Raw genomic sequence first — 22849 nt, 5'->3', positions numbered from 1 at the left:
GCGCGCGCGTGAGTGTGTGCGTGTGTGAGTGTGTGAGTGCGCGTGTGCGTGTGCGCGTCTGTGCCGAGAGAGCGAGCGGGCGCGAGTGTGGCCGCCGCGGAGCGCGAGCAGGGCCGGCGGGCGCGCTCCCCAGCCCTCGGCGCCGGAACCATGTCGGGCAGGTCGGTCCGAGCCGAGACCCGGAGCCGCGCCAAGGATGATATCAAGCGGGTCATGGCGGCGATCGAGAAAGTGCGCAAATGGTGAGCGCGCGCCCGCCGCGCTCGCGCCGCCCGCGATCGCCGGGACCCCGGAGCCCGAGCCCGAGCCGGGGCGCAGCGCCGCGGGCCGCCCGGGCCCGGAGTTGGCGAAGGCGGCGGCGCGAGCCGGGTCACCTGCGCCGGGCGGGGGCCGCGGCGCTGCCCAGGTGGCGCTCGCGCTGTCGCCCACCTGGCGCGGCGGGGGGCGGCGGCGGGGGCCCCGCGGGGGGCGCGGGCCGGCGGGGGGCGCGGCGCGCGGCGCGGGAGGGGTCGGGCCGGCCCCAGAAGCCATTTCGTTTTGTGCGAGTCACATGAAAGCGGCTTCCCGCGCGCCGGGGCCGCGGTGCCGGCGGTGGCGGCGGGCAGAGCGCGAGCTCCATTGTGCGGCCCCGCGCGGGCCCCGCGCCCCGCGCCCCGCGCCCCCGCGCCCTGCCCGGCCGGGCGCCCCCGACTCTGCGGAGTTTGCCGAGCGCCCGCCGTTTAAATTTAGCGCTTTGGGCTGCCCGGAGCCAAGGCTCGCGGCGGGGAAGGAGGTTGGGGGCGGGCGCGGGGGCACCCTCGTCCCACCAGGGCATCCGGGGACACGGACCGGCTGGTCCCGGGCGTCACGAGCCGGTCCTGGCCCGCGCCTGCCGGCCCCACCGGCGCCCGCGGTTGTTTTGCAAGCAGAGCCCTTGTTTTTGTTCTCGGCTGGGGCGGGGGAACCCTGAGACCCCGGTGGGCCGCGTGCGGTTTCCACGCGCGAGAGCGATCGGGTCCTTGGCGTGGTCTCGCCGCGGAAGCGTGGGGCGGGACAGTGCCCCGGCGGCGGCGGGGTCGCTCTCCGAAGCGGCCTCAGGGCCAGGCCCTACGTGCGAGCTGATCGCCCCTTTGGGTCAGACTTGCTCAAAACTCCCCGCTCTCTGATTTCAACTTTATTATTTTTTTTTCCCACGGCTTCGGTAGGGTCTGAGAGGGGGAGGAGAAACCGCGATGGTGTCCCCGAGTGTCAGCGCCCGCGGGTTCGTCCTGATCCTTTATTTAAAACCTCCTTACCAGCCAGGCCCATGGCAGGCTCTATTTATATTTGGGGGTGTCATTTATTGGGGACTGCCTGGGTCTCTGCAAACCAAGGGGGCTGAGCCTCTGGGCTGGCCTGGCGGTGTCACAAGTTAGCTGTCCTTTCAGAGTCAAACCCAACAAAAAAGGCGAGAGGGAAATCAATAAAGTCCACGTGCTCCTGGGCCTCCTATGGAAAGGGCCGCTTCGATGGCCGGATGCCCGGCCGTGGGCAGGGTTTGGCTCCAACGGGACAAAGAATTTTCACAACCCTGAGAGGGGGGAGGCTTTTCAAAGTTGAGATCCAAGTCCTGGGTGCTGCAGGGGGCTCCCCGGCTGCTCAGGGCACCCCAGGGACCAACTGGAGCCATTTAAAAATGGCAGAAACAGCTGCAGGCCACTTGCACACAGAAAAACAGCCCACTGTCCCCTCCCGCCCTGTGGGACTCATTGGGCGGAGGTCGGGGTGGTCTCAGCCCCTGTGTGAAAAAAAAAAAAAAACGGGGGTCCAGACCTGGGTCCCTTGTCTCTCCCTGGCGTATGACGTAGGAGGGACCCCAGGCCAGCTGCCTTTCTCTGTCTGCTCCTGGAGGCATGGCAGGGGCCTCCTGCCCCAGGTTGCAACTGGGGTCCAAACTCCGGTGCTTGTGACAGCTGTGCCCAGGGCCACCAGCTGCTCTGCAAGGAGGGCAGATGGAAGGGCTGGTGCTCCCCACTCTGCCAGCCTTGGGGCAGACCTGAGTTGGCAGCCAGAGGCTTCCAGCCGGGCTGCCCAGGGCTGCCCAGGCCTGAGGCTGAGGAGGGGGATGTGGCCACTCCTGGCCCTGTGTTTGGGAAGCAGGCTGTTTCCTGCGCCTACAGACCTCAGACTTGGGGTCTCTGGGTTGGGCTTCTACTGTGTCCTTGGAACCTGGAGCAACACAGTCACCGTGCTGTGTGCAGGGGCTCCGGGCTCCAACACATTGTCCTTACAGTGAGGGCACTTTAGGAACTTGGCCCCTTTTCCGCAGACAGCTTGGCCTTACTGCCCCGGGCCCTCCAGCCCCAGAGAGGCTGAGGCTGAGGCTGAGGCTGAGCTGAGCCTCCTTGGGCTTTTGGATCAAGTCAGAGTTGTTTATTAACTGTGACCACCAGCCATCCATTTCACTAAGGCCTGGGGTGTGCGGTTGCCAGATTTAGCAAATAAAAATACAGAACACACAGTTGGGTTTGTCTTTCAGATACATGAGAAAATAAGTTTTAAAAATAAACGCTACTAGGGTGTGGCGTTGCATTCCCAGTACTCAGGAAGCTGAGGCAGGAGGATTGCTGGTGAGGTCGAAGCCCGCCTGGGCTATGTAAGGAGACCCTGCCTCAAGAAAAGAGTGAGAGCAAGAGTGAAGAGAGAGGGAAGGAAGGAGAGAGGGAGAGAAAAGGGGGAGTGCACCTGCTGGGGTGTAGTCACCGGTGGAACACTTGCTTAGCGTGCACAAGGCCCTAGTTCTCTCCCCACCAAAAAAGGAAAAGGTTTCTCAGTATAAAAGTAGGTCCCATGCCATATTTATAACAGGAAATTACCCTCTTACCTGAGGCGCCCATGTGAGCAGGTGGCTGTGTTTTACCCCAGAGGATAGCCAGGGTGTCCGGTATCACCACTGCCCATGAGCTGAGGGTGGCATTTCTCCTGAGCCCTGGGGACCCTTAAACACCGCCCTCTGCCAGCCCCGCGGGGCTCCCTGTCCATCACCAGCGGCCTCTCCTGTCTGTCCTGGTGGAGCAGGGGTGGGGGCTGAAGGAAACAGAATGTGGGTCCCTGCTGAGGAGACTGGGTGGGGTTTGGGCCCAGCCACGGGGGTGACACCAGGGGGGACTGCGCTGGAGGTCTGAACACAGGGATCTCGCATCCCCTGGGGTCTGTCACATATCCCCCCAACAAGGTGCTGGTGGGTGCAGTGGCCCTGGGTCTGGTTAGGATAAAGCCAGCCTGGCCTCCTGGGGAACACATGCTGAGCAGGGGCCTCAGAACACTCTCCACAGGCATCACAGTCACCCTGGCCAGTGGGTGACCCCGAGGCGGTCTCCTTGTTTGGTCCTCGTCGTTTCTAATAAGAGCCCATGCTAGGGAGGAGGGTTTGGGAGGTATCCTACATTTGGGGGACCCAGGATCAGAGGGAAAGAAAGAGGTGGTAAGCAGGGCCCATAGAGACAGGATGGGCTCAGAGAGTGCCCCGTGGTTTTGGAGAATCTGGCTGAGCACCTACAGGAGCTGTCGTGGGTTGACTGGAGCTGTCAGTAGCTCCGTGAGCCCAGGGCCCCCATCATGGTTTTTTTTGTCTTTGTTTGCTTTTTGAGACAGGCACGTGGTATAATTCAGGCTAGTCTTGAATTCAATATGTAACCCAGGCTGATCTTGAACTCCTGGTGATTCTCCTGCCTCAGCCTCCTAAGTGCTGGGATTACCAAGACGTGCACCACCATACCCCCAAATTGCCCGGGGTTGGGGCCTGACAGCTGCTTCACAAAGCAGCCTGGCAATGGGCCTTGGGTGAGCATAGGTTCCATCTCAGTGCCTCAGTTTCTTTACGAGTCAAGCGGGGACAGTAGCGTTTCCCACCACCCAGGTTATGCAGGGATCAGAGCACTGTGTAGTTCTTGCTTGGCACGCTGGAAATATCACTGGTGCCAGGACAGGGCCAACCCTTGCTCCTACTGGTGGGCTGGGTGTAGGCCCTAAGTGAGCAGGGTTTGGGGTTGGGGTGTCTGTGGTTCTGGCTGGCGGGTTTGGGGTGCACTGGACATGCAATCATGTGGGGAGACCCACAGACAATTTGCAGAGGCCAAAACAAGCAGGGAACAGTCAGGTACAGAGGTGCACACCTGTAATGCCAGCTAGGCAGGTGGCCAAGGCAGGAGGGTCCCAGGATCTAAAATAAAACGCACAAGGGCTGGGGTGTAGCTCAGTGTACTGTGCTTGCCTAGTGTGCATGGGACCTGGACTTTGTGTCCAGCACGGATATAAAAGTGTCAGGCAGCCCGGGGACAGAGCCTCAGTCCACTGCTATTCTTGGTTTCAATGAGACTGTTGTCCCTGCCGTTGCTGAGGGCTCCTGGCGGCTCTGCCACCTGTGCCAGGAGTGCGTCTTGCTGTGATGTCCCCCTGGGGTCCCTTGCATCAGCCAGGCTCCCTGCGGGGCCACCATCAGGTCCCCAGTGACCTTGGGGTTCAGACCCCTGCCTTGCCCCTGGGGGCTCCCCAAGACGGCTCCCCCCAGCCCCCCACTCCCGGTCTAGGAAGGCTGAGTGCACAGCCATCACCTGGGCTGTGGTGGCGCTAGGCAGCAGGGCAGTCTGGCATCACACAGGACAGGGCACCCACTTCCTTTGCGCCCTTGTCATTTTCCCTGTCCCCGTCGGGCTGGGCCACCGTCCTTCCACAGTGCCAAAGGCGGGGTGCAGAGGGTCTGGCTCTGTGAACCCTTCACAGCCCCCAGGGCCAACCCGAGATGTCCCTTTCCTGCCCTGCCCTGTGTCCTTCAGGGTAAGCAGGCTCGGACCCCTGACATCCTCTCGTCCTTGGCAGGGAGAAGAAGTGGGTCACGGTTGGCGACACGTCCCTCCGAATCTACAAGTGGGTCCCTGTGACGGAGCCGAAGGTTGATGATGTGAGTGTGGGCCCAGCCCCTCTGGGTGTGGGGTGAGAGGCACAGGGCCCTCCTCGGGGCCTGGGTCCCCTCGCCCTGCATCATCCTGCCACAGAGGGGCGGGTGTCCTGCCTGCGAGCCCACGGGGACCCAGTTTAGCCCAGGTGGCCCTGTCCTCATGGCTGTGGCACATGCTGGTGTCCCAGGCCACCGCCAGCCATGCCTGTGGGTCACCCGGTTGGGTCATGTGCTTCTCCTGGCAAGACCGTAGCATCCATCAAGGAGGACCCGGGCTCAGAGAGGGGCAGCCATCTCCCCAGGCCACACAGAAAGTCTGCCTAATGCTAAAGCACCCCCTGGAAAGGTGGGTGCTCCTGGGGGCAACAGCGGCCCCCAGAGTGAGAAGGCAGAGCGCAGAGTGCCTGGGGTGGAGGGGTGGTGCCCGTCCCTGAGCCCCAGCCTCTCCCTGGGTCTCGGTGGTTCCCGGGCTGTGCTGGGCCTGCTGGTTGTGACTGGGCTCCAGGGGGTGGCCAGGGCCTGGCCCTGGCCCTCCGTGTCCCTGGGGAGGAAGCACAGGGACCCGGGACCTGGTCAGGTGCAGAGAAGTGGTCCCCGCTCAAGGAGTCTCCGGTAGCCAGAATTACCAGCGTGCACTGTGCGCCTGGGGAAGCAGTTTTAATAAGATAATTCACAGATCCAAAATTGATTTTTCTTCTTTTTAAAATGTCTCAGTGTTGGGGGCTGAACCCAGGCCTCGGGCACGCAAAACTGGTGTTCTAACCCTGAGCCCAGGATTTACTCTTTTTTCTGTAGTACTGGGGATTGAACCCAGGGCCTTTAAACTACACTATGTCCCCAGCCTTATTTATTTTTTATTTTGAGACAGGGTCTCACCAAGGGCCAAATTGCCTGGCCTGGGCTTACACTTGCCACCCTCCTGCCTCAGCTTCCCAGAGTGCTGGGATGACAGGCGTGCGCCATTGTGCCTGGCTCCAAAGTCACTCTTTAAAGCTGTCCAATTCATATCCATAGTTGTACAACCGTCTCCACTGTAATCCCAAGAACATTTTTATCCCCTCAAACACAAAATGCGAAGAAATTCATTGTATCATTCAGTTAATACACGCCAATAATTATAAATAGGGCGGGCAGTTTCCCTGTACAGTTCAGACTACTCATGAACTCGCTGTGTAACCCAGGATACTTTTAAATTTGCTGCAGTCCTCCTGCCTCAGCCTCCCATGTGCTAGGGTTACACATAGGCACCATCACACCTAGCTAATAATTATAATTTTGTAAAAGAATTAGGTGTGGGGCCACATAGCTATAATCCCAGCACATGCGAGGCTGAGGCAGGGGGATTGCTGAAATTTGAGGCCAGCCTGGGCTTCATCATGAGTTCAAGGCCAGCCTAAACTACATAGACCCTGTCCCGAGAAAATAGGAAGAGAGGGCTGGGGATTTAGCTCAGTGGCATGAGCACTTGCCTTGCAAGCAAGCGGTCGTGAGTTCGATCCCCAGTGCCGATTAAAAAAAAAAGAAAGAAAAAGAAAATAGGAAGAGAAGGAAGAAGAAGACCAGCAGGCAGTCTTGGGACACACCTGTAATCCCAGCTCCTCAGGGCCCTGAGGCAGGAAGAACCCAGATTCAAGCCCAGCCTGGGAAATTTAGCAAGACCTTGTCTCAAAATAGAGTATGAAAAGAACTAGAACACAGCTCAGTGCAAGGTCCTGGGTTTGATTCCCAGTACTACAACTCCCGCCCCCAAAAAAAGGGAGAGGAAGGAAAGGAGGAGGTTCCTGCGTGGTGGCCGCTGCCCCTGTGCCCGTCTGGGCCCCCTGCCTCCGCGGAGCTGTGTGTCAGCGTTACCCTACCTTCCGGCATTTGCCTCTCACCACAGCTCTGGTGATAAACCCGCTCTCATGTCCCATCCTCCCTGCCCTTCCCTGGGGGGCAGCCAGCAGCCCCAGTTTGTGTTTATCCTCGCAGAGAGCCACGCTGACACACACGTGTGCAAACTCCATGTGCCGTACTCAATGACGGCCCTCACATTTCTGTACCTGCTTTTTTCATACATCTTGGAGATACTGAAACTTTCGTTTTGTTCTTGTTTAGGGTTGCTGGGAATGGAACCCAGGGACTCACACCAAGCTGCATCCCCAGGCCTTTGTATTTTGAGACAGAGTCTCACTAAAGGAGGGGTTTGTGCTGGGGTTTGTGATCCTCCTGCCTCAGCCTCCTGGTGTGTTGGGATTATGGGTGTGTGCCACCACACCTGGGTTTCTGTTAATATTTTTGGCAGACTTTGTTAGTTAAGTGAAGATCTGCCTTGTTCTCTGTGACCGTTACTTTGTATGACACTGAAGAAACTTTGTTACTCAGTGGCAGAGCATTTTGTCAGAAGCATGCAAGGCCCTGGCTTCCATCCTTGGTACTTTTAAAAACAAAAGAATGGGCCAAGTGTGGTGGCACACGCCTATGAACCCAGCACTTGGGAGGCCGAGGCAGGAGGATCGCTGCGAGTTCTAGGCCAACCTTAATTACAAAGCAAGGTCTTGTCTCAAAAAAATAAAATGGCCCCCGAAGGGTGTGGCCTGCGTGCCCCTCTCTCTGGATGCCCCTGTGTCTCAGTGCCCTGGGGCCCGTGGAAGAGAGTGACCTCTGTCTCGTCCACCTGGCTCAGGCTGCATCTGCTCCTCGGGCAGCGCCCAGCCCCTCCCAGCTGCTGCCTGGAGAAGGAGCCCCTGGGCTCGCAGTGCTGCCCCCCCGCTGCCTGGCGGTTGCCTCCCTAGTGCTGTGTGTGGGCCTGTGCCCTCCACCAGGTGTGCACACACTCCAGTGATCTGGTTTCCGCTCCGTTTCTCCTCCAGAAAAACAAGAATAAGAAGAAAGGCAAGGACGAGAAGTGCGGCTCAGAGGTGACCACACCGGAGAACAGCTCCTCCCCAGGGATGATGGACATGCACGGTGAGCGCTCCCGGCCGGTCGGTTCACATTCCGGGCCGGGCGGACGGGCTGGGCAGGCCGGGGGCCTTCGTGCCATGCCTGGAGGAGGGCACAGCTCCTTCCCCAGGGCCACGCCAGGAGACTCCCAGGGAGCCTTGAGATGGGACAGGGAGACTGACCTGAGCCGGGCATGGTGGTGCATTCCCACCGTCAGGGAGGCTGAGGCAGGAAGGTCACCTGGAGTTAAAGGCCAGCCTGGGCTACATAGCAAGACCTATCTCAAAAACAAACAAAAGAGCCTGTCCTCACCCAGTGACAAACCCCGCACGCAGGACGTGTTCCTAGCAGCCCCGTGGGCCCAGGAGGGTGCACAGTTATTGTCCTACCTGGCCTGGCCTGGCCCGGCTGCTGTGTAGGTGGTGGTGGTTTCCAAGTTGCTGTGCCACTGGGGCCCGTGGGTTCCTGACTGCAGCACTCGTCCAGGCCCCCAGGCGCAGCCTGACTTCCTTTCTGAATTCTGAGCTCATGGCCAGGGTGCCTGGTGGCAGAGCCGGGCAGAGAGGAGACTGAGCCGCGGCCCAGCGTCCTCCCCTTGGTGCTGGTTGTTTCTCTCCCCCTTGCTCAGCCTCCTCCTCGGCCACCAGCTCTGTGCTGTGTGCATGGACCCCACACAGCCCTGTCCCCAGCCAGATCAGAGCAGGGCGCTCCCAGCCCGTCCTGGCAGGCCACCTCTGTCCCCTCCTGTTGGTCCCAACCCTATGAGGAGAAGCACCACAGAGGGTCAAACTGGCATTTGTATAAAACCGAGTAAGCTTTTTCCCCCTCAGTACTGGGGACTGAACCCAGGGCTGTAGCACTGAGCAATGTTCCCAGCTCATTTTATTTTTATTTTGATACAGGGACTTGCTGAGTTCCCCAGGCAGGACTTGCACTTGGGATCCTCTTGCCTCAGCCTCCCAGAAAGGGGAACGGTTAATTTTTGGCTTAGAGTTTCCCTGGACTGTGGAAGAAGGCTCAGGGAGGCTGTGCCCCCCCCCCCCCCCCCCGTCTCAAACTTGAGAACAGCCTGCTTCAGCCTCCCAGAGAACTGGGCTTGCAGGCATCTGGCCCAGGCCCTGGGCACTGGGCCTGGTCATGTGTGGAGAGAGAGGGAGCTGAGTTCTGGGCCCCGTGGCCAGCTGCCCATGAGTCCCTGCTGCTGTCCTTGGCGGATGGGGTCGCACACGTGCCAGTCTCGTGAAAGGAGGAAACCAGCAGCTCACTGGCGCTTCTGGGTGGAGGCTTGGCCTTCTGGGTGAGGGGCTGTGCTCTTGGGTCTCAGTTTACCCCGCTGTAACGGAAGGTGGCAACAGCACCTACCAGTAGGTCTCTGGAGAGACTAAAGGAGGTGACTCAGTGCCGATAGACCCAGCTCTGGGAGGCTGAGTCAGGAAGATTGCTTGAGCTCAGGTGTTGGGGGCCAGCCTGGGCAAGAGTGAGACCTCAGCTCGAGAGAAAACAGCTGATAGAGGAGGTGCCAGTCCCTGGCACACAGTTGGTACCCAGGACTGCTGTTGGGGTACTGCTATGCCCCTCCACTCTGTCCCTCTTTCACAAAAGTGGCTTTGATCCCAGGGGTAGCATGGCCCAGAAAGCCAGCATCAGGCAGTGGTGATATTTTTGGAATCACCACTTGGGTACCTGCGGTTAAAATGATTCTCTGGTGCCAGGAGTGGAGCTCGGTGGCACAGCCCCTGTCTAATGTCCGGTCCACCCTCAGCGCCGCAGAACAACAAACAGAAAACAAGAGCTGGGCATGGTGGCACAAGCCTGCACACAATCCCAACATGGGGGAGGCTGAGGCAGGAGGACTGCCACAACTTTGAGGCCACCCTGGGCCACTCAGGCCCTGCCGCCTCTTAACTCTCTGTGAAAAGCGTCACTGTGGGAACGGTAGAGAGAGCGGGAAGAAGGGCCCTCAGAGCTCCTGCCATGGTTTGTATCAGCTCCAGGCCATATTTGCCACATTATTTTTTTCGAGCATGTTAAAGTTTTAATTGACATATAATCCACATTTAAAAAAAAAAAAAACCCACACTGCTCTGAGCGTGAGGTGCCAGAGTTCTGACAGTTGTTTGTCCACAGCCTGTGTGGAAAACAACACAGAAAATCCCCTGCCTCTTGACCTCGGGCCACGCATCTCAGCCTGCAACGTCTCCTGTGCCCGCGCTGGTCCCACAGCCGACACACTTTGCCAGCATCCCCAGCAACTTGTAAACCCCAGGCCAGGTTCACACCCCCAGCCATGGCAGAATGTGTCCCAGCCGGCACCTCCTGCAGGAGCCGAGTGATTTCCAGCCTGTAGTTTTATGGTCTCTTACGTTTCTTATATTTATTTGTTTGCGTTTTGAGGATCTTGCTGTATAGCCCCAGCGATCCTCCTGCCTCAGCCTCCCCTGTGCAGGCATCAGGCATGCTTGCCTCATCCCGTCTCTTGCACTGCTTCAGTCTGCCCCGCTCCCTCTTGGGAGGTGCTCAATCCATGCAGCCTTGACACTCTGGGCCCCTGTCCTGGAGCTCTGCTGCCTCCTGGTGCTTCCTGGTCCCTCCCCACTTGCTTGTGTCTAGAGGCTGCACCCAGCCAGCCACGTGGGACCTCCCTCCTGCCCCGCCACGCCCAGCCTCGGGGCCCAAGGGTGTTGGATATGCCCGGTGGCCAGCTCCAGCTGGCAAGCACCCAGCCTGCCTTTCCCCAGCAGCACGGGGGTCATCCTGTGCCTCTGTCCCTCTGCAGATGACAACAGCAACCAGAGCTCCATAGCGGACGCCTCCCCCATCAAACAGGAGCACAGCAGCAACTGCAGCCCTGCCCCGGAGCCCGGCGTGGCCCTGCCCAGCGACAGCAGTGAAGCCAAGGCTGATGAAGTGCAGGCGGACGGCAAGGAGCACCCAGGGGCTGAAGGTACAGGGCCCATGGGGATGGCGACTTGAGGAGGGCCTGCATGCGTTGGCCCCAGAGGTGGCTGTGCAGGGAAGCTGACATGGGGACCCATCCTGGTGGGGCCATTAAAAAGCAGCTGAGCTTATATTTGGAAACTTAAGTGTGGAGAGAATTACAGGGTAGGAACAGTTAATGAGAGCTGGGTGCGGTGGTGTTGGCTGCAATCCCCGCACTCTGGAGGCCGAGGCAGGAGGTTCACAAATTCAAGCCCAGCCAGAGCCATTTAGGGAGTTAACAAGACTCCGCCTCAAAAAACGTAAAAATAAAGAAAGACTGGGCAGGTAGCTTAGTGCTAAGGCCCTGGGTTCAGTCCTCAGTATCTAAATAAATAAAGAATTGAAAGGGCAAGGTAAAGGACAGCAGAGCTGTGGTCAGTGCTGGACCAGCAGGCCCTGCAGCCCAGGAGGCCTGGGAGCAGAGGTTCCTGGGCTCCCGCGCATGCAGCAAGGGCGCCCCCTCCAGCAGGGTGTGGGCTGGAGTCACCCAGTGTCCCACTCCCTGCCCCGTATGAACCCAGGTCTCAGATGACCTCCAGCCGGGGTTGTTTGTTTGTTTTGAATTTGAATGTGATCTTAGAATTTAAAAATTGAGCAACTCCATGTAAAGTAAGATTGATAGACAGGCATGGCTGTCACTCTCAGCTCACCCCAGCCCTCCGGGAGGCTGAGGCAGGGGGATGAAAAGCTTAAACCCAAGCCAGACGTGGTGGCACATGCCTGTGGTGGCACTTGGGAGACTGAGACTGGAGGATGGTGGTGAGTTCAAGACCAGCCTGGGCTACAAAATGAGCTCAAAGCCAGCTTGATCTGCATAGTGAGACCCTGTCTCAAAAAAACCAAACAAAACCAAGAAAAAGTTCAAGCCCAGCTTGGTCCATTTAGTGACTTATCTAGACCTGATCAAATAGACAAGGGGCCGGGGGCCAGGGAAGTAGTCCAGGTCCAGTACCCAGCGCTGGGAACAGAACAGGGTTGGGGTGGGGTAGGTAGGGAAGGCACCGTAGCCTGTCTCACTGTCCCTCGGGGTATCAGCAGCCCAGGCAGTGCTGGAGCCAGGAAGCCCCTGTTCTGCAGGGAGCCTGTCCCTGCCCCCCAGGCCTCTGCCAGCCAAGGCCGAAGGACCTGTGATCATGGTGTTTCTAATTGAAAATTTAAAAGAGAATTGACTTTGTTTGTTTGTTTTGAGTCAGTCTCCCTGTGTAGCCCAGGCTGGCCTTAAACTCACAGAGATCCTTCTGCCTCAGCTACCTAAGTGCTAGGAATACAGGCGTGTGCCACCATAGCCGACTTTTAAATTCTTATGTTGAGACAGGGTCTTATTAAATTGCTGCTTTGCCAGAACTGGGTTTGAATTTGCCATCCTCCTGCCTCAGCCTTCTAGAGTACTGGGGTTACAGGTGTGTGCCACTATACCCACTATCTTTCTTCGTAAAGTTTATCTGTGTCCTGGCTCATTCATGGCATGGCCCAGTGTCTAAGGGGACTTCTGAGCTCTGATCACTGCTTGGTAGATCCGGTAAGGAAAGGCAGCCTGGGCTCCCGGGGAAGGCTTCCTGCCTTGGAGGTAGAGTCCTCTGCAGCAGGCTTGTGGGCTGCGCAGATGGGAGGAAGGAGCAGGTTCCAGGCAGGGCACAAATGGAGTGGCGTGGTGTCACGGGCCACATCGCAGCAGGGCATGCAGGGGAGGCACCTAAAGTGGTTTCGAGGCCTCACCAGTGTGTAGCCTGCCCCGTTCTGTCTCACAGCTGCTTGCCCTGGTGACACCTGCTTCATTTATACAGCCCCTGGTACTCCTGTAGGTCCTCTGGGTTTGGTTTCGGTTTTGCTTTTGTCTGTTTTGTGTTTTGAGAGAGGCTCTCACTTTGTAGCCCAGGCTGGCCTTGAACTCCTGCTGATGGATCTACTGATCCAATCCATCCATCTGAGGGCTGGCGTAAGCTCTGCATGTGTGTGTGGTTCGGGAGCCCGGAGCCCCGGCCCTGTGGGAAGCGCCCTCCTCGCTCCTTCCCCCAGTGGGTGTGAAGTTGGGAACCTGGTCCCAGAGCCAGGGCTGTGGCTCCATCGTGGAGCATTTTCCCCTCCTTGTCCAGGGCCCTGGTCCTCTCCCAGCACTGGGGACAGCTGGGAAGGTGCTTCCTTGGGGGCACTGTCCTGTGCCCTCAGGACTCAGAGCGTCATTCAGGTCTCTATGCACCAATGCCAAAGCTCTGACCTCCAACTTGTGGTACCAAAAATGTCTCCAGACAGTGCCCAGTGTCCCCAAGAGGAGGTTCCCAGCCGACTGTCACGGCGGCTTTGCTGCCCGCCTCTGCTGCGTGCAGTGGGTGCCTCCTGCCCTGCCCTGCAGCCCGCACCGGCCTCCCGGGCTTGTGGTCCGCAGCTTAGCTCTGGCCTGGTCCAAGCCGCCGCTCCCTGGCTGAGTGCACCAATCTGCCTTCTTGGGCCTCTTCCTGGCTTATAAAATGGGATAGAGAAGTCACCTCTCTTGTTGGGTCACTGCAAGCAGCGAAAGGACAGAAGCAGAGGACAGGAGTGGCAGCAAAGCGCTGGACAGAGGAAGGGCCACTCGTCCACCCGCCACCGGGGAGCAGTCTGGGGCCACGGCAGCAGGCGTGGTGTGGCGGCCTCCCAGCATCTTTCCTCCACGGCCCAGCAGCTCCACGGGTTGGTGTCTGCGCCTCCCTCACCTGGAAGGCAGCTATGGTGGCACCGGAGTTAGATGTCCCCGAAATGCTTCTGTGGCCGCCACTCTGGGTACCAGTGCCCAACACTCCATTGCCAGCCAGGAGGCTCCTCTACACCGCCCCAGACCCTGGGCCTGTGTGCCGTGGCCCCTGGGAAGGTGTGGGCAGACAGCGTGGTCTTCCCGGGCAACAGCCCCGGACCGCAGGTCGGCCACCAGCTGTTGACCTTGCTTTGAACTTGTTTACTGCTGAGCAAGTGCGAGGAGTGACATAATGTCCATACTCCCTGGACTAAATTTAGGCCCCAGGAAAAGAATTTCCCCTGGGTGAGTTCCAGGGCCAGCGCCCTCTGAGAACTGGGCAGCTGCCCCAAGGCCTGATCCTGCCGGGGCCCCGGGTTCCCAGCCGGTTCCCACTGCAAAGCAACAGTCCAGGGTCAGCCCCGTCCCCGCCTGTGACCGCACCCTCCTCCCGCTGTGGCTGCGGAGCTGGAGCCACAGATACGGCAGACTTTTTAGGTCAATAAATATTCTAAATGCTTTAGTTAAAGCAAGTGTGTTATGAAAGAATAAAAATGCACAGGGATTTCTTTTCCTTATTAAGATGAAATTTACATAAAATTAACTGTTTTGGGGCTGGGGTGTAAAGTCCTATCCTAAGTTTAATTCTTAGCATAAAAAAAGCTTAATCTATGTGTTAAACCAGGTGTGGGCTAGAATGCAGCCTGCCCTGCCTGGTAAGTGCGAGTTCCTGAGTTCGAAAAAAATAATAAACTTGGTGTGGTAGTACCCACTTATAATCCCTGCGCCTCGAAGGTTGAGGCAGAGAATGAGCCCAGCCTGGGCTACAGATGGTAAGGAGTTCAAGTTCAGCCTGTACTACTTAATGAAGCCAAATCCAAAAACCAAAGGAAATAAAATTTGTAAGGCATGTTGAGGTGTGTGCACATGCGCTCTGAGAGGCAGGAGGCTCACAAGTCAGAGCTCAGCCTGGGGAATTCAGCAACTTCCATCTCAAAATTGAAAAAAAAATTTTTTTTAAGGTCAGGGACCCGGCTCGGTGCTAGAGATCCCAAGCTCGATCCCCAGTACCTTCCCCCCATCAAAGAATCCGCTTTCTGTTCTTTGGGAATGAAATTGCTGGGTTATCACTCGTTCTTTGTCTAACTTTTTGAGGAACTGCCATGAGCTTGGATTTAAAAGGTAAGACTAAAAATGTCCAAGGAATCGCAGGCTTCGAATGGGGCTCTCTACCCAGATTACCCCCACACTTAGTCTCGCTGGGGCGAGCTCGAAGCCTGGGGCCTTTTTATCTCATCTTCTGGCTCTCATGAGAGCGAGGCTGGCCTGGCACCCTGTGCCTAAGGACCATGGGGTCTACAGACACAGCTGGGCTGGGATACGGCCCACCTTGCCCTGACACCGGCTTCCTGTGGGATCAGAGCTTATGTCCCTGATGACTGTTTGTGAACACAAGGTTGGTGGCCTCCCTGGGGACCCTTCTTGTGACAGCAGCAGGCAGCTCTGAGCGGCCACGACAGGTCAGGGTTGCACCTGGGGCGCCACAGAGAATTGGCCTGCAGCGTCTCGTCCCCACCCAGCCTCTGGAGGGGGACCCTGCAGGTCCTGCCTGGCCACCGGCTCTTCCCTGCTCTCCTGACGTACTCGCTGGTTTCAGCTCCAGCCCCTGTTTCTTTTTGTGCTCTGTTTCTTCTCTGCCTTAGAAAGCCCAAGAAGCCAGCCCGTGGTGCTGGGGTGCTGGCCAGTGTTGTTTTAGTGAGCTCTTTAAACACCAGGGCAAGGCCCTGCATGAGGTGTGCTAGGCCTGCGTGAAGTCTTGTCCCTCCCTGAGCCCCAGCAGCTGCCCTTCCTCTGAGCCATGTCCCCTGCTCAGCCCAGCCCTCCCTGCTGCACAGACACCGAGGGCCGGTGGCTCTGGGATGCTGCACCCCGGGGAGACAGGAAGATGACCCGCATGGGGGCCACTGGAGGGAGGGCTGCGTCCTCTCAGGTGTTGGTGGGGTGCCATGAGGTGGCAGGCGACCATTGTAACCTTTCTCTCCTGCATTCCCCACTTCCTGCAATGACCAGTCATTTCTCAGACCCCATTTCTCAAGGTCTGCGTACCTCCAAGGACCCGGGAGGAGATAGCAGCTTCCCTGGCCACTGCACCGGGATTCGCAGCTGTGGTCATGGGGCGCATGGGCCACCAGGGGGCCCCCTGAGCTACAGCATCACAGCTCTGCTATTCGGCCGCCTGGCCGGTGATAGGTGTGCGAGCAGGGCTGGGACCTGCAGCCTGTGTGTGACCTGAGTGTGTGTGGGGTGGGGTGGGGGAGGCGCCTGGCTGCCCAAAGCGACCTCACTACCAGATAAACACAGTGTTTTTGCAGGCCATCAGCCCAGCCAGCTCTGAAAGACACCAGCTACAAGACTTCAGAGTTCTGGGTATTTTTAGAACCGGCCCATCTGCTCTCGCCTGTCACGTGTCTGAGAGCAGCCTGTGTCATCTTGCTCTCTCTCTCAGATGCTGCTGACGAGCAGAGCTCACAGTTGTCGGTGGAAAACTCCAGCGGTTCGGAGAAAGTGGAGCGGCAGCCGTCTGCAGAGTCGGGACTGGCCACGGAGTCGTCCACAACTTCTCAGGTAGCTCACACCTGTCTCAAAAATGTAAATTGTTTTGTTTTTTGGACAATTGGAAATGTCTCTTGCGTTTGAGCAGCTTCCATGAGGCTCATCGTGTTCTGCCCCAGGCACTGGTACCACAGTGATGCGGGGGATAAGTGGCCCTGCTCCCCAGGAATCTTTAGGGTGGACGGGGCGGCCACAGCTTCTTCCTGTGTGGCTTTGGACCCACAATCAAGTTGGCTGCCCCAGAGACCCCAGCTTATGTCCATTGGGGCTGGGACCCGAGGCCTCAGAAACCCAGAGCCCCAGTCAGCCTTGGAGTCTGCAGCCGAGCGTGCAGTCCTGCTCGAGCCCAGACCTTTGGGTGCAGATGCAGGGACCCTGCGGTAACAGCGGATGTCCTGGAGGCAACCTGGGTTCAAATCCCAGCACCATCTCTTCAGATTTAGGCCTTGGTTGGGTGATGAGGGCCAGAGCACCCTGGGCCTCGGGAGGATTAGCGGACAGCATGGTGGTGTCGCTCTGAGTCCTTTGGAGTAGTCTCAGGGGAGCAGAGCTGGGTGGGGCACAGTTGTCCTCCCTCCTTCCTGGGCAGGCGACTCCTGTGGCTGGGCTCTGCCTGAGCTGTCACTGCATCTCTTCTCTTCCTCCTTCCCAGGAGCTGGAAGGGGGGCCGCCCTCCAAGAAGCTGAAGCTGGAGGCCTCGCAGCAGAACCCCGAGGAGATGTAGGCTCTAGCTTCGTCTCCGGCCGTGTGTCCTGGCGGGGGGCACCCGCAGGCTGCATCCTGAACCCCGAGGCCCGGGCGGGACCCTCAGGTGCGGACAGAACCACTCAGTTTCCAGTTTACCAAGTCGAATCCAAGGACACCCGAGCCCCTGCGTCACTTCTCAGACGCTGAAGACCTCTGCTGCGAAGCAAGACCCCTCGAACCTTGACGGGACCCCTCCTCGGGGAGGCGGACGACAGCTCAGGAGTCTGCACACTGTCCTGGGAGCCAAGATGACATTTGTGTTGCTGCTGTGTCCCCCCCACTCTGTCTCACAAATATAAGCTATGGGAGGCTGGAGCCCTTCGGGAGCCCGCTTCCTGTCGGGGCTTGTCACTGTTCCACCGATTCCTTCCGCTTTCTTTTTCTGTGCCTTGTGCCCTTGAGGTGACCTCCGGCATGTCTCCTGGTTGTTTTGCGTCTCCCTTTGCAAAGTGCCCTCTCTCGGCGGTGGCTGCCATCTGACCCGCCTCTCTCCTCCCTGCCCTGAGACTGCTTGGAGAGCCAGCAGGGTGCAGCTGTGGGGGGAGCCGGGCACCCCAGCCAACCTGGCCTCCTGCTCCAGGCCACAGCCCCTGCCCGCCCGGGCCTTGGGTGCCGGGTGTTCCTGGGACCCGCAAGCCCTTGGATGTCTCTGGCACTTCTACACCCCTGTCCTCACTTAGGCCCCCCTCTTCCGTCCTCTGCCATCTCCCGGGCCTCGAAGGACAAGACTGTGGCGACTTCATCTCCTGAGACAGCATCAGGGGTGAGGGCCGGGGAGGCCGGGAGCAGGTGGCAGGCCGAGCTGGTGCTGAACCCTCCCTGGGATGCCGCTGGATTCAGATCCACGGGACCTATCACCCCGGCACCCCGAGGGCGTGGGCAGGGAGCCCACTCCTGTCACGTGGTACTGACTCAGCCACAGCGTGGGGCTCAGTCCCAGGACGAGCCCTCGGTCTCAGCGGAGAGCGGCCTTGATGATTGGGCCTTAAAGGCCAGAAAAGCACCCAGGACTTGGGAAGCTTTGCACACCTTCCAGGAAGGAGGCCCCACAGAAGTGGCCCCTGACAGCAACTTCCCATCTCCATGGAGATGATGCAGGCACCCACCCTACGACAGTCAGTTTTGGGGCCTGGTTTGTTCTGATGACTCTGGGACTCGCTCCTTAGACCCTAAAGCTTCTCCTAAGCTTTCTTTACTGCACTGGAGTTTTGGCTCCCTTTGAGTCACGTGTTCCTGGGGTGGGGGCTGTGGGTTTTGTTCTGTTTCTGTTTTGTTTTGGGGGCTAAATTGGTGCATATTCAGGTACCACCTTCGCTGTGGGGCTCTTTCTCCCACCGCCTCGGGAAGTGTCTGCCAGATTCCGTTTTCTAAGAGTTTCTGAGGGCGAAGCTCCTTTTTTTTTTTTTTTTTTTTTTAAAGGGAGCCTATCTATTTCCTGCACTTCAAAAAGAATCAGAAATGTTCCTGAATTTCAAATACCTCATGCAAAATGTCTCCTGAAATAAGGGAAAAAAAAAAACTTTGAAAATATTAATGTTGAAGTTAGCAATGCTGAAAGATTTCTGTCTTAAAAAAAAAAAAAAAAAAAACCCTCGTACTTCTCCAGCCTGCCCCTCAGGCAGCCAGTTCTGCTGAGCATTGCAACCTGGGTCTCCTCTCAGCTGTGACCCACTGCATGCGACCTGGCAACCGGTCTGAGGCTCTAGGCGGCTTGACCTCCAGATCTCTCTTGGAGATAGGATGACGCCTTTCTTTGCAGCAAAACCATTTCGAGGCAAGACAAATTAAGATATTTCTCTAGGGAAATGAGAGGTGACATCTGATGGAGAGTCCCACACACTATCCACGGGGACAGCCGGCCAGCCAAGACCCCCCTGTGCCTGTCCGCACGGGCGAGGGGAGCTGGCGCAGCGGGGGATGATGGTGACGAAGTCCGAGGTCCCCAGGCTGTCCTTCGTTCTCTCTGAAGTGCCTGTAGGTAGGAATGGGCCAGTGGTAGGGACCAGCCAGGCCCCGCCACAAACCACGGCCAGGCCAGGCAGAGCGCCGGCAGCCCCCTGCCGGCCAGATGCCTTCCACACGGATCGGTGACACTGCAGAATCCAATGTGCTTCCTTCTCAGCCACCCGCACCCCGCGCCCGTCCCACCGCAGAACCTGAGACCTGGCCGTGCCAGGGTGGATCCTCGGGGACACCAGGCCCCATGGCCTAAAGGGCTCCCAGGGCAAATGTGATCCCCAAGACGCCGAGGCGGGGAGGCTGTGGCTCCACATTCCAGAGTGCTGGCACCAACCCTGGAACCCCGAGGCCGGGGACCGTTTCTCCTAGGGTGGTGACTGCCACCGGCAGGTGGTGTCATGGTCAGAATGTTCCTTAGCGCCGAGGACCTGCTTAGAGGGATAAAGACCTTCTTTTCACTGTTACTTAATGTTTTTTTTCCTCTTATGATTTTTTTGGTGTGTTGTACAGCAGTATAATTTTTCACTTATTTATTCCATCAGTAGATATGGTTTGTACAATGTACAATGGTTCCATTTCAGAGAATAAAATTCAAATCATGAGTACACGAGGGGTTTTTGTTTTGTTTTTTCGAGGTCCCGGGGGTATAACCCAGGGCCTTCGCTGTGAGTGACATCCCCAGCCCATTTCTCATGTCTTATTTTGTGACAGGGTCTCCTTAACTCACTAAGTTGCCTAGGCTGGACTCAAACTCCCAATCTTCCTGCCTCAGTCTCTTAGGGCGATGGGAGTACAGATGTGGGCCACCAGACCAGCTGCTCTGGTTTTGCCACATGAAGGAGTAAAGTAGGGTGAGTGGTGCAGATGGCCTGGGCCTGACGGCACAGGGAGGTGAGCTCGTGGCAGCCGGCCTGCTGCCCACCATCACCGCGCTGGCTGTTGTTCCGAAGCACCAGCCGGGCTCCAGGCCAGCCCCAGGCACTGCTGTCCGTGGGCAGGTGGTGTTGGTCCTCTGTGTCAATGAGGAAGCAGTTCAGAGGCCTTGTTCAGCGCGCCAGTCTGAAAACCTCACCTAGGCCTGGGATAGCTCTGTGGTAGAGGGCACAGGCCCCGAGTTCGATTCCTGGCACCACAAAACAGAAAAAAACCAGATAAAAGCCACATACAACCTTGTCTTGAGCTGGAGGAGGGCGGTCATCTCAGCCCCCAGGCTCAGGCTGGATCTGGAACCTTCCCTGGGTCTCTCCTCCCTGCTTGACCTCCTCACTTAGCAGCTGTCACTTGGTCTTCCCACCAGGGGAAGCCTCCAGAAGCTGCTGAGGGGGGAACACAGCTAAGTCAGGGCAGGCCGACATGCAGACAAACGCTGTCCCCTCCTGTCCTGCCGCCCCACACGCTCCAGGCTTTTTTTTAACCAGAAGTCGTCCTCAGCTAACTCAGCTCCTGATATGGAAAGTTCAGCTGGACAAAGCACAAATCACTGGAGCCTTCCCTGTTTACTTAGCAGGGAGAGGGAAGCCAGACTGGCTGAGGCTCTCCTGCCCACTTCCCTTCCAGACGCCTCCCTGTGGATTTTTTTTTCATTATTGGCAATTGAACCCAGGGCCTTTGCAACTGAGCTGCACCCGTCTTTTTTTTTTTTTTGAGTTTTGTCAAGTTGCTGAATTGCTCAGGCTGGGCTTGAACTTGCGATCTTCCTGCCTCAGCTTCAAGTCCTGGGTCTGCAGATCTGTGCACCACACCCTGCCCCTCATGTCTCCAGCTCCATGTGGCTTCTCCTGCTGTCTGCTTTTACCGGGGAGCAGCCAAGCACAGGCTGGAAGGCGGACTTCGTGGGGTTTCCTGGAGCTCTGTGCTGGGCGCTGGGCAGCAAGATTCAAACTTGATTTTACTTCTAGACATAAAAGTGAGCCAGAGCTGGGTGTGGCGGTGCTTGCCTGCAATTCTAGCACTCAGGAGACAGAGGCAGGAGGATGCTTCAAATTCTAGGCCCGCCTGGACTACACAGTGAGTTCAGGGTCAGCCTGGACTGCAGAGTGAGACTGTCTCAAAAAAAAAAAAAAAAAAGATCCAGGGCACTAAAGAGAGTGCTAGCACAGCCTGGGGTAAGGGTTTGCGTTCCGATGGAGGGAAGAGAAGCTCCTAGGATAGAGACAGAAGCCCTGGTAGGGGCTAAGAAACAGTTTTTGTTGTTTCTTGCTTTGTTTGCTGTACTGGGTGGGGACTGAACCCAGGGCTTTGCACCTGCTATGCAAGCACTTTACCTTACAGAGATACAGCCCCAGCCCTCTGTACAGCTTTTGTTTTGAGACAGGTCTAACTTCCTCTCCTACCCCTCCCAGCAATGTAATTTTCCTCCAGAGGCTCAAGATAGATAACCATGGGCTTGGTCCAGTTGCATTGCTTTCCTCCCTGGAAGAAGCTGCTTTCTTTCTCAGTCTGTAAATGGAGCTGCATTAGTTGGGCTGGTCCTGGTTTGTACGGTTCCCGCCCCCAGGCGGCTGCTATTGGTTCAGGGAGGGGCACATGACCCCAGGTGGTCCAATGAGAGTCAGCCTTGAGATTCTTTTATGGGAACTGGCGGGAAAGTGTTGTGCTGGAACATGCAGCTGGAGCTTTTAAAAGTAGAGGAGTGTGAGGACCCGCACCTGGAACTCCAGCACCCTCGAGGGTGAGGCAAGAGGGTCGCTGTCAAGTTTCAGGCCAGATTGGGCTACAGAATGAGTTCAAGCCCAGGCTGAACCGCTTAGGGAGACCTTGTCTCTAAACATATAAATAAGTAAATAAAATTTTAAAAATGGGAGAAACTAGGGTGACTTTGACCCTGCTGGAAGAGTCTGTCCAGGAGTGAAGCCAACCCAGGAAAGAGCGCTGGCGAGGGTGAGCTTTTGAGAGCGGTGCTCCAGCCTGGCCCCAGCCAGCCCTGGAGCCCTGACCTTGACTTTCCAGTCTGTGAGCTAAGAACTATCCTGGATAGCTTAGCCCAGTATCCGTCACCTTTCCGCTGCTGAAACAAAATCCTAACGTACAGCATACAGGGACGGCATTTGCCATGTCAGAGGGTTCAGTCCGTAGCCAGATGGTTTCAAGGCAGAACCACCACGGGAGAAGGGGGAAGTGGAGGAAAGAAAGCTGTTCGCTTCAGAGCAGCCAGGAAGCAGGGCAAGGCGGGCATGGGTGGGGGAGCCAGAGCGCAGGGGCTGGCCCAGATGCAAAGTGCCCTGTTTCCTCCAATGGGACCCCAAAGCCTGACAGCCCACCCAGCTCTGAACCCACCATGGAAGGATCCAAGGCCTTAATCACCGAAGTCAGCACCCTCATCACCCCCAGCCTGGTAACAGCAGCCTTGGGGATCCCGCCCTCATGCATGAGCCTGTGGGGACACTGCCTGTTTAAACTGCAACAGTTAAACTGGGTGTTTCCCTGGGTCATTCCCCGCATCCCTGTCCCAGAGCTTCAAGTTAACAAACCCAGCCTTGATGAATCCGGGAGCCCCTCCACCTCCCGCAGGATAGTTTGGAATCCTGAATGCCATCTCTTGGAGGAAGGGTGCATCCCCTCCAAATCACTCCTCTTGTAGTGTCTCAAATGACAAGGATTTGGATGGGTACCAGCTGGTGACGGGAAATAAACAGGAAAACACCCTTAGACCTGTTTAGACTATGAGCTCCACCCCTCCACAGCTATGGCACTGCAGGCAAATATTCTAACCTCTTTGGGCCCCAGTTTCCTCATCTGTAAAATGGAAAGATTCATAGAACCTACTAGCCAGGTATGGCGACACACGCCTGTAATTTTAGCCCTGGGGAGGCTGAGGCAGGAGGATTGCTGCAAGTTTGAGGCCAGCCTGGGCTACATAGTGAATTCAAGGCCAGCCTGAGCTATGTAAGGAGACCCTGTCTTTAAAAAAAAAAAAAGTTTCTTTCAACTACCTAATGTTTCAACAGGAAGGTGTGGTCTAGGAGCTGGGGCTGGCAAGCTTCTTCTGCACAGAGCCGTGTGGT

At 57.4% G+C, this 22849-nt stretch overlaps 1 protein-coding gene across 2 annotated transcripts; it reads left to right on the top strand.

The window, feature by feature from the left end:
• Positions 1-108: 108 nt before the first annotated feature.
• Bcl7a (BAF chromatin remodeling complex subunit BCL7A) lies at positions 109-19450 on the top strand. Of its 2 annotated transcripts, none has more exons than XM_063225582.1 (6): positions 109-242; positions 4837-4918; positions 7768-7864; positions 10617-10784; positions 16033-16151; positions 16792-19450. In XM_063225582.1, the coding sequence occupies exons 1-6, from the start codon at positions 151-153 to the stop codon at positions 16861-16863; spliced, it is 630 nt and encodes a 209-aa protein (XP_063081652.1). In that variant the 5' UTR covers positions 109-150; the 3' UTR covers positions 16864-19450. The 2 variants fall into 2 exon arrangements, with proteins under 2 accessions (XP_063081652.1, XP_003463012.2); XM_003462964.5 differs by lacking the exon at positions 109-242 and adding an exon at positions 1197-1240.
• The last annotated feature ends 3399 nt before the right edge of the window (positions 19451-22849 follow it).

This window comes from Cavia porcellus, unplaced genomic scaffold (genome assembly GCF_034190915.1).
Source record: "Cavia porcellus strain 051 isolate PalLab524CR breed Dunkin Hartley unplaced genomic scaffold, mCavPor4.1 scaffold_16, whole genome shotgun sequence".
Taxonomy (NCBI): domain Eukaryota; kingdom Metazoa; phylum Chordata; class Mammalia; order Rodentia; family Caviidae; genus Cavia; species Cavia porcellus.
This window is presented reverse-complemented; position numbering and strand designations above follow the sequence as displayed.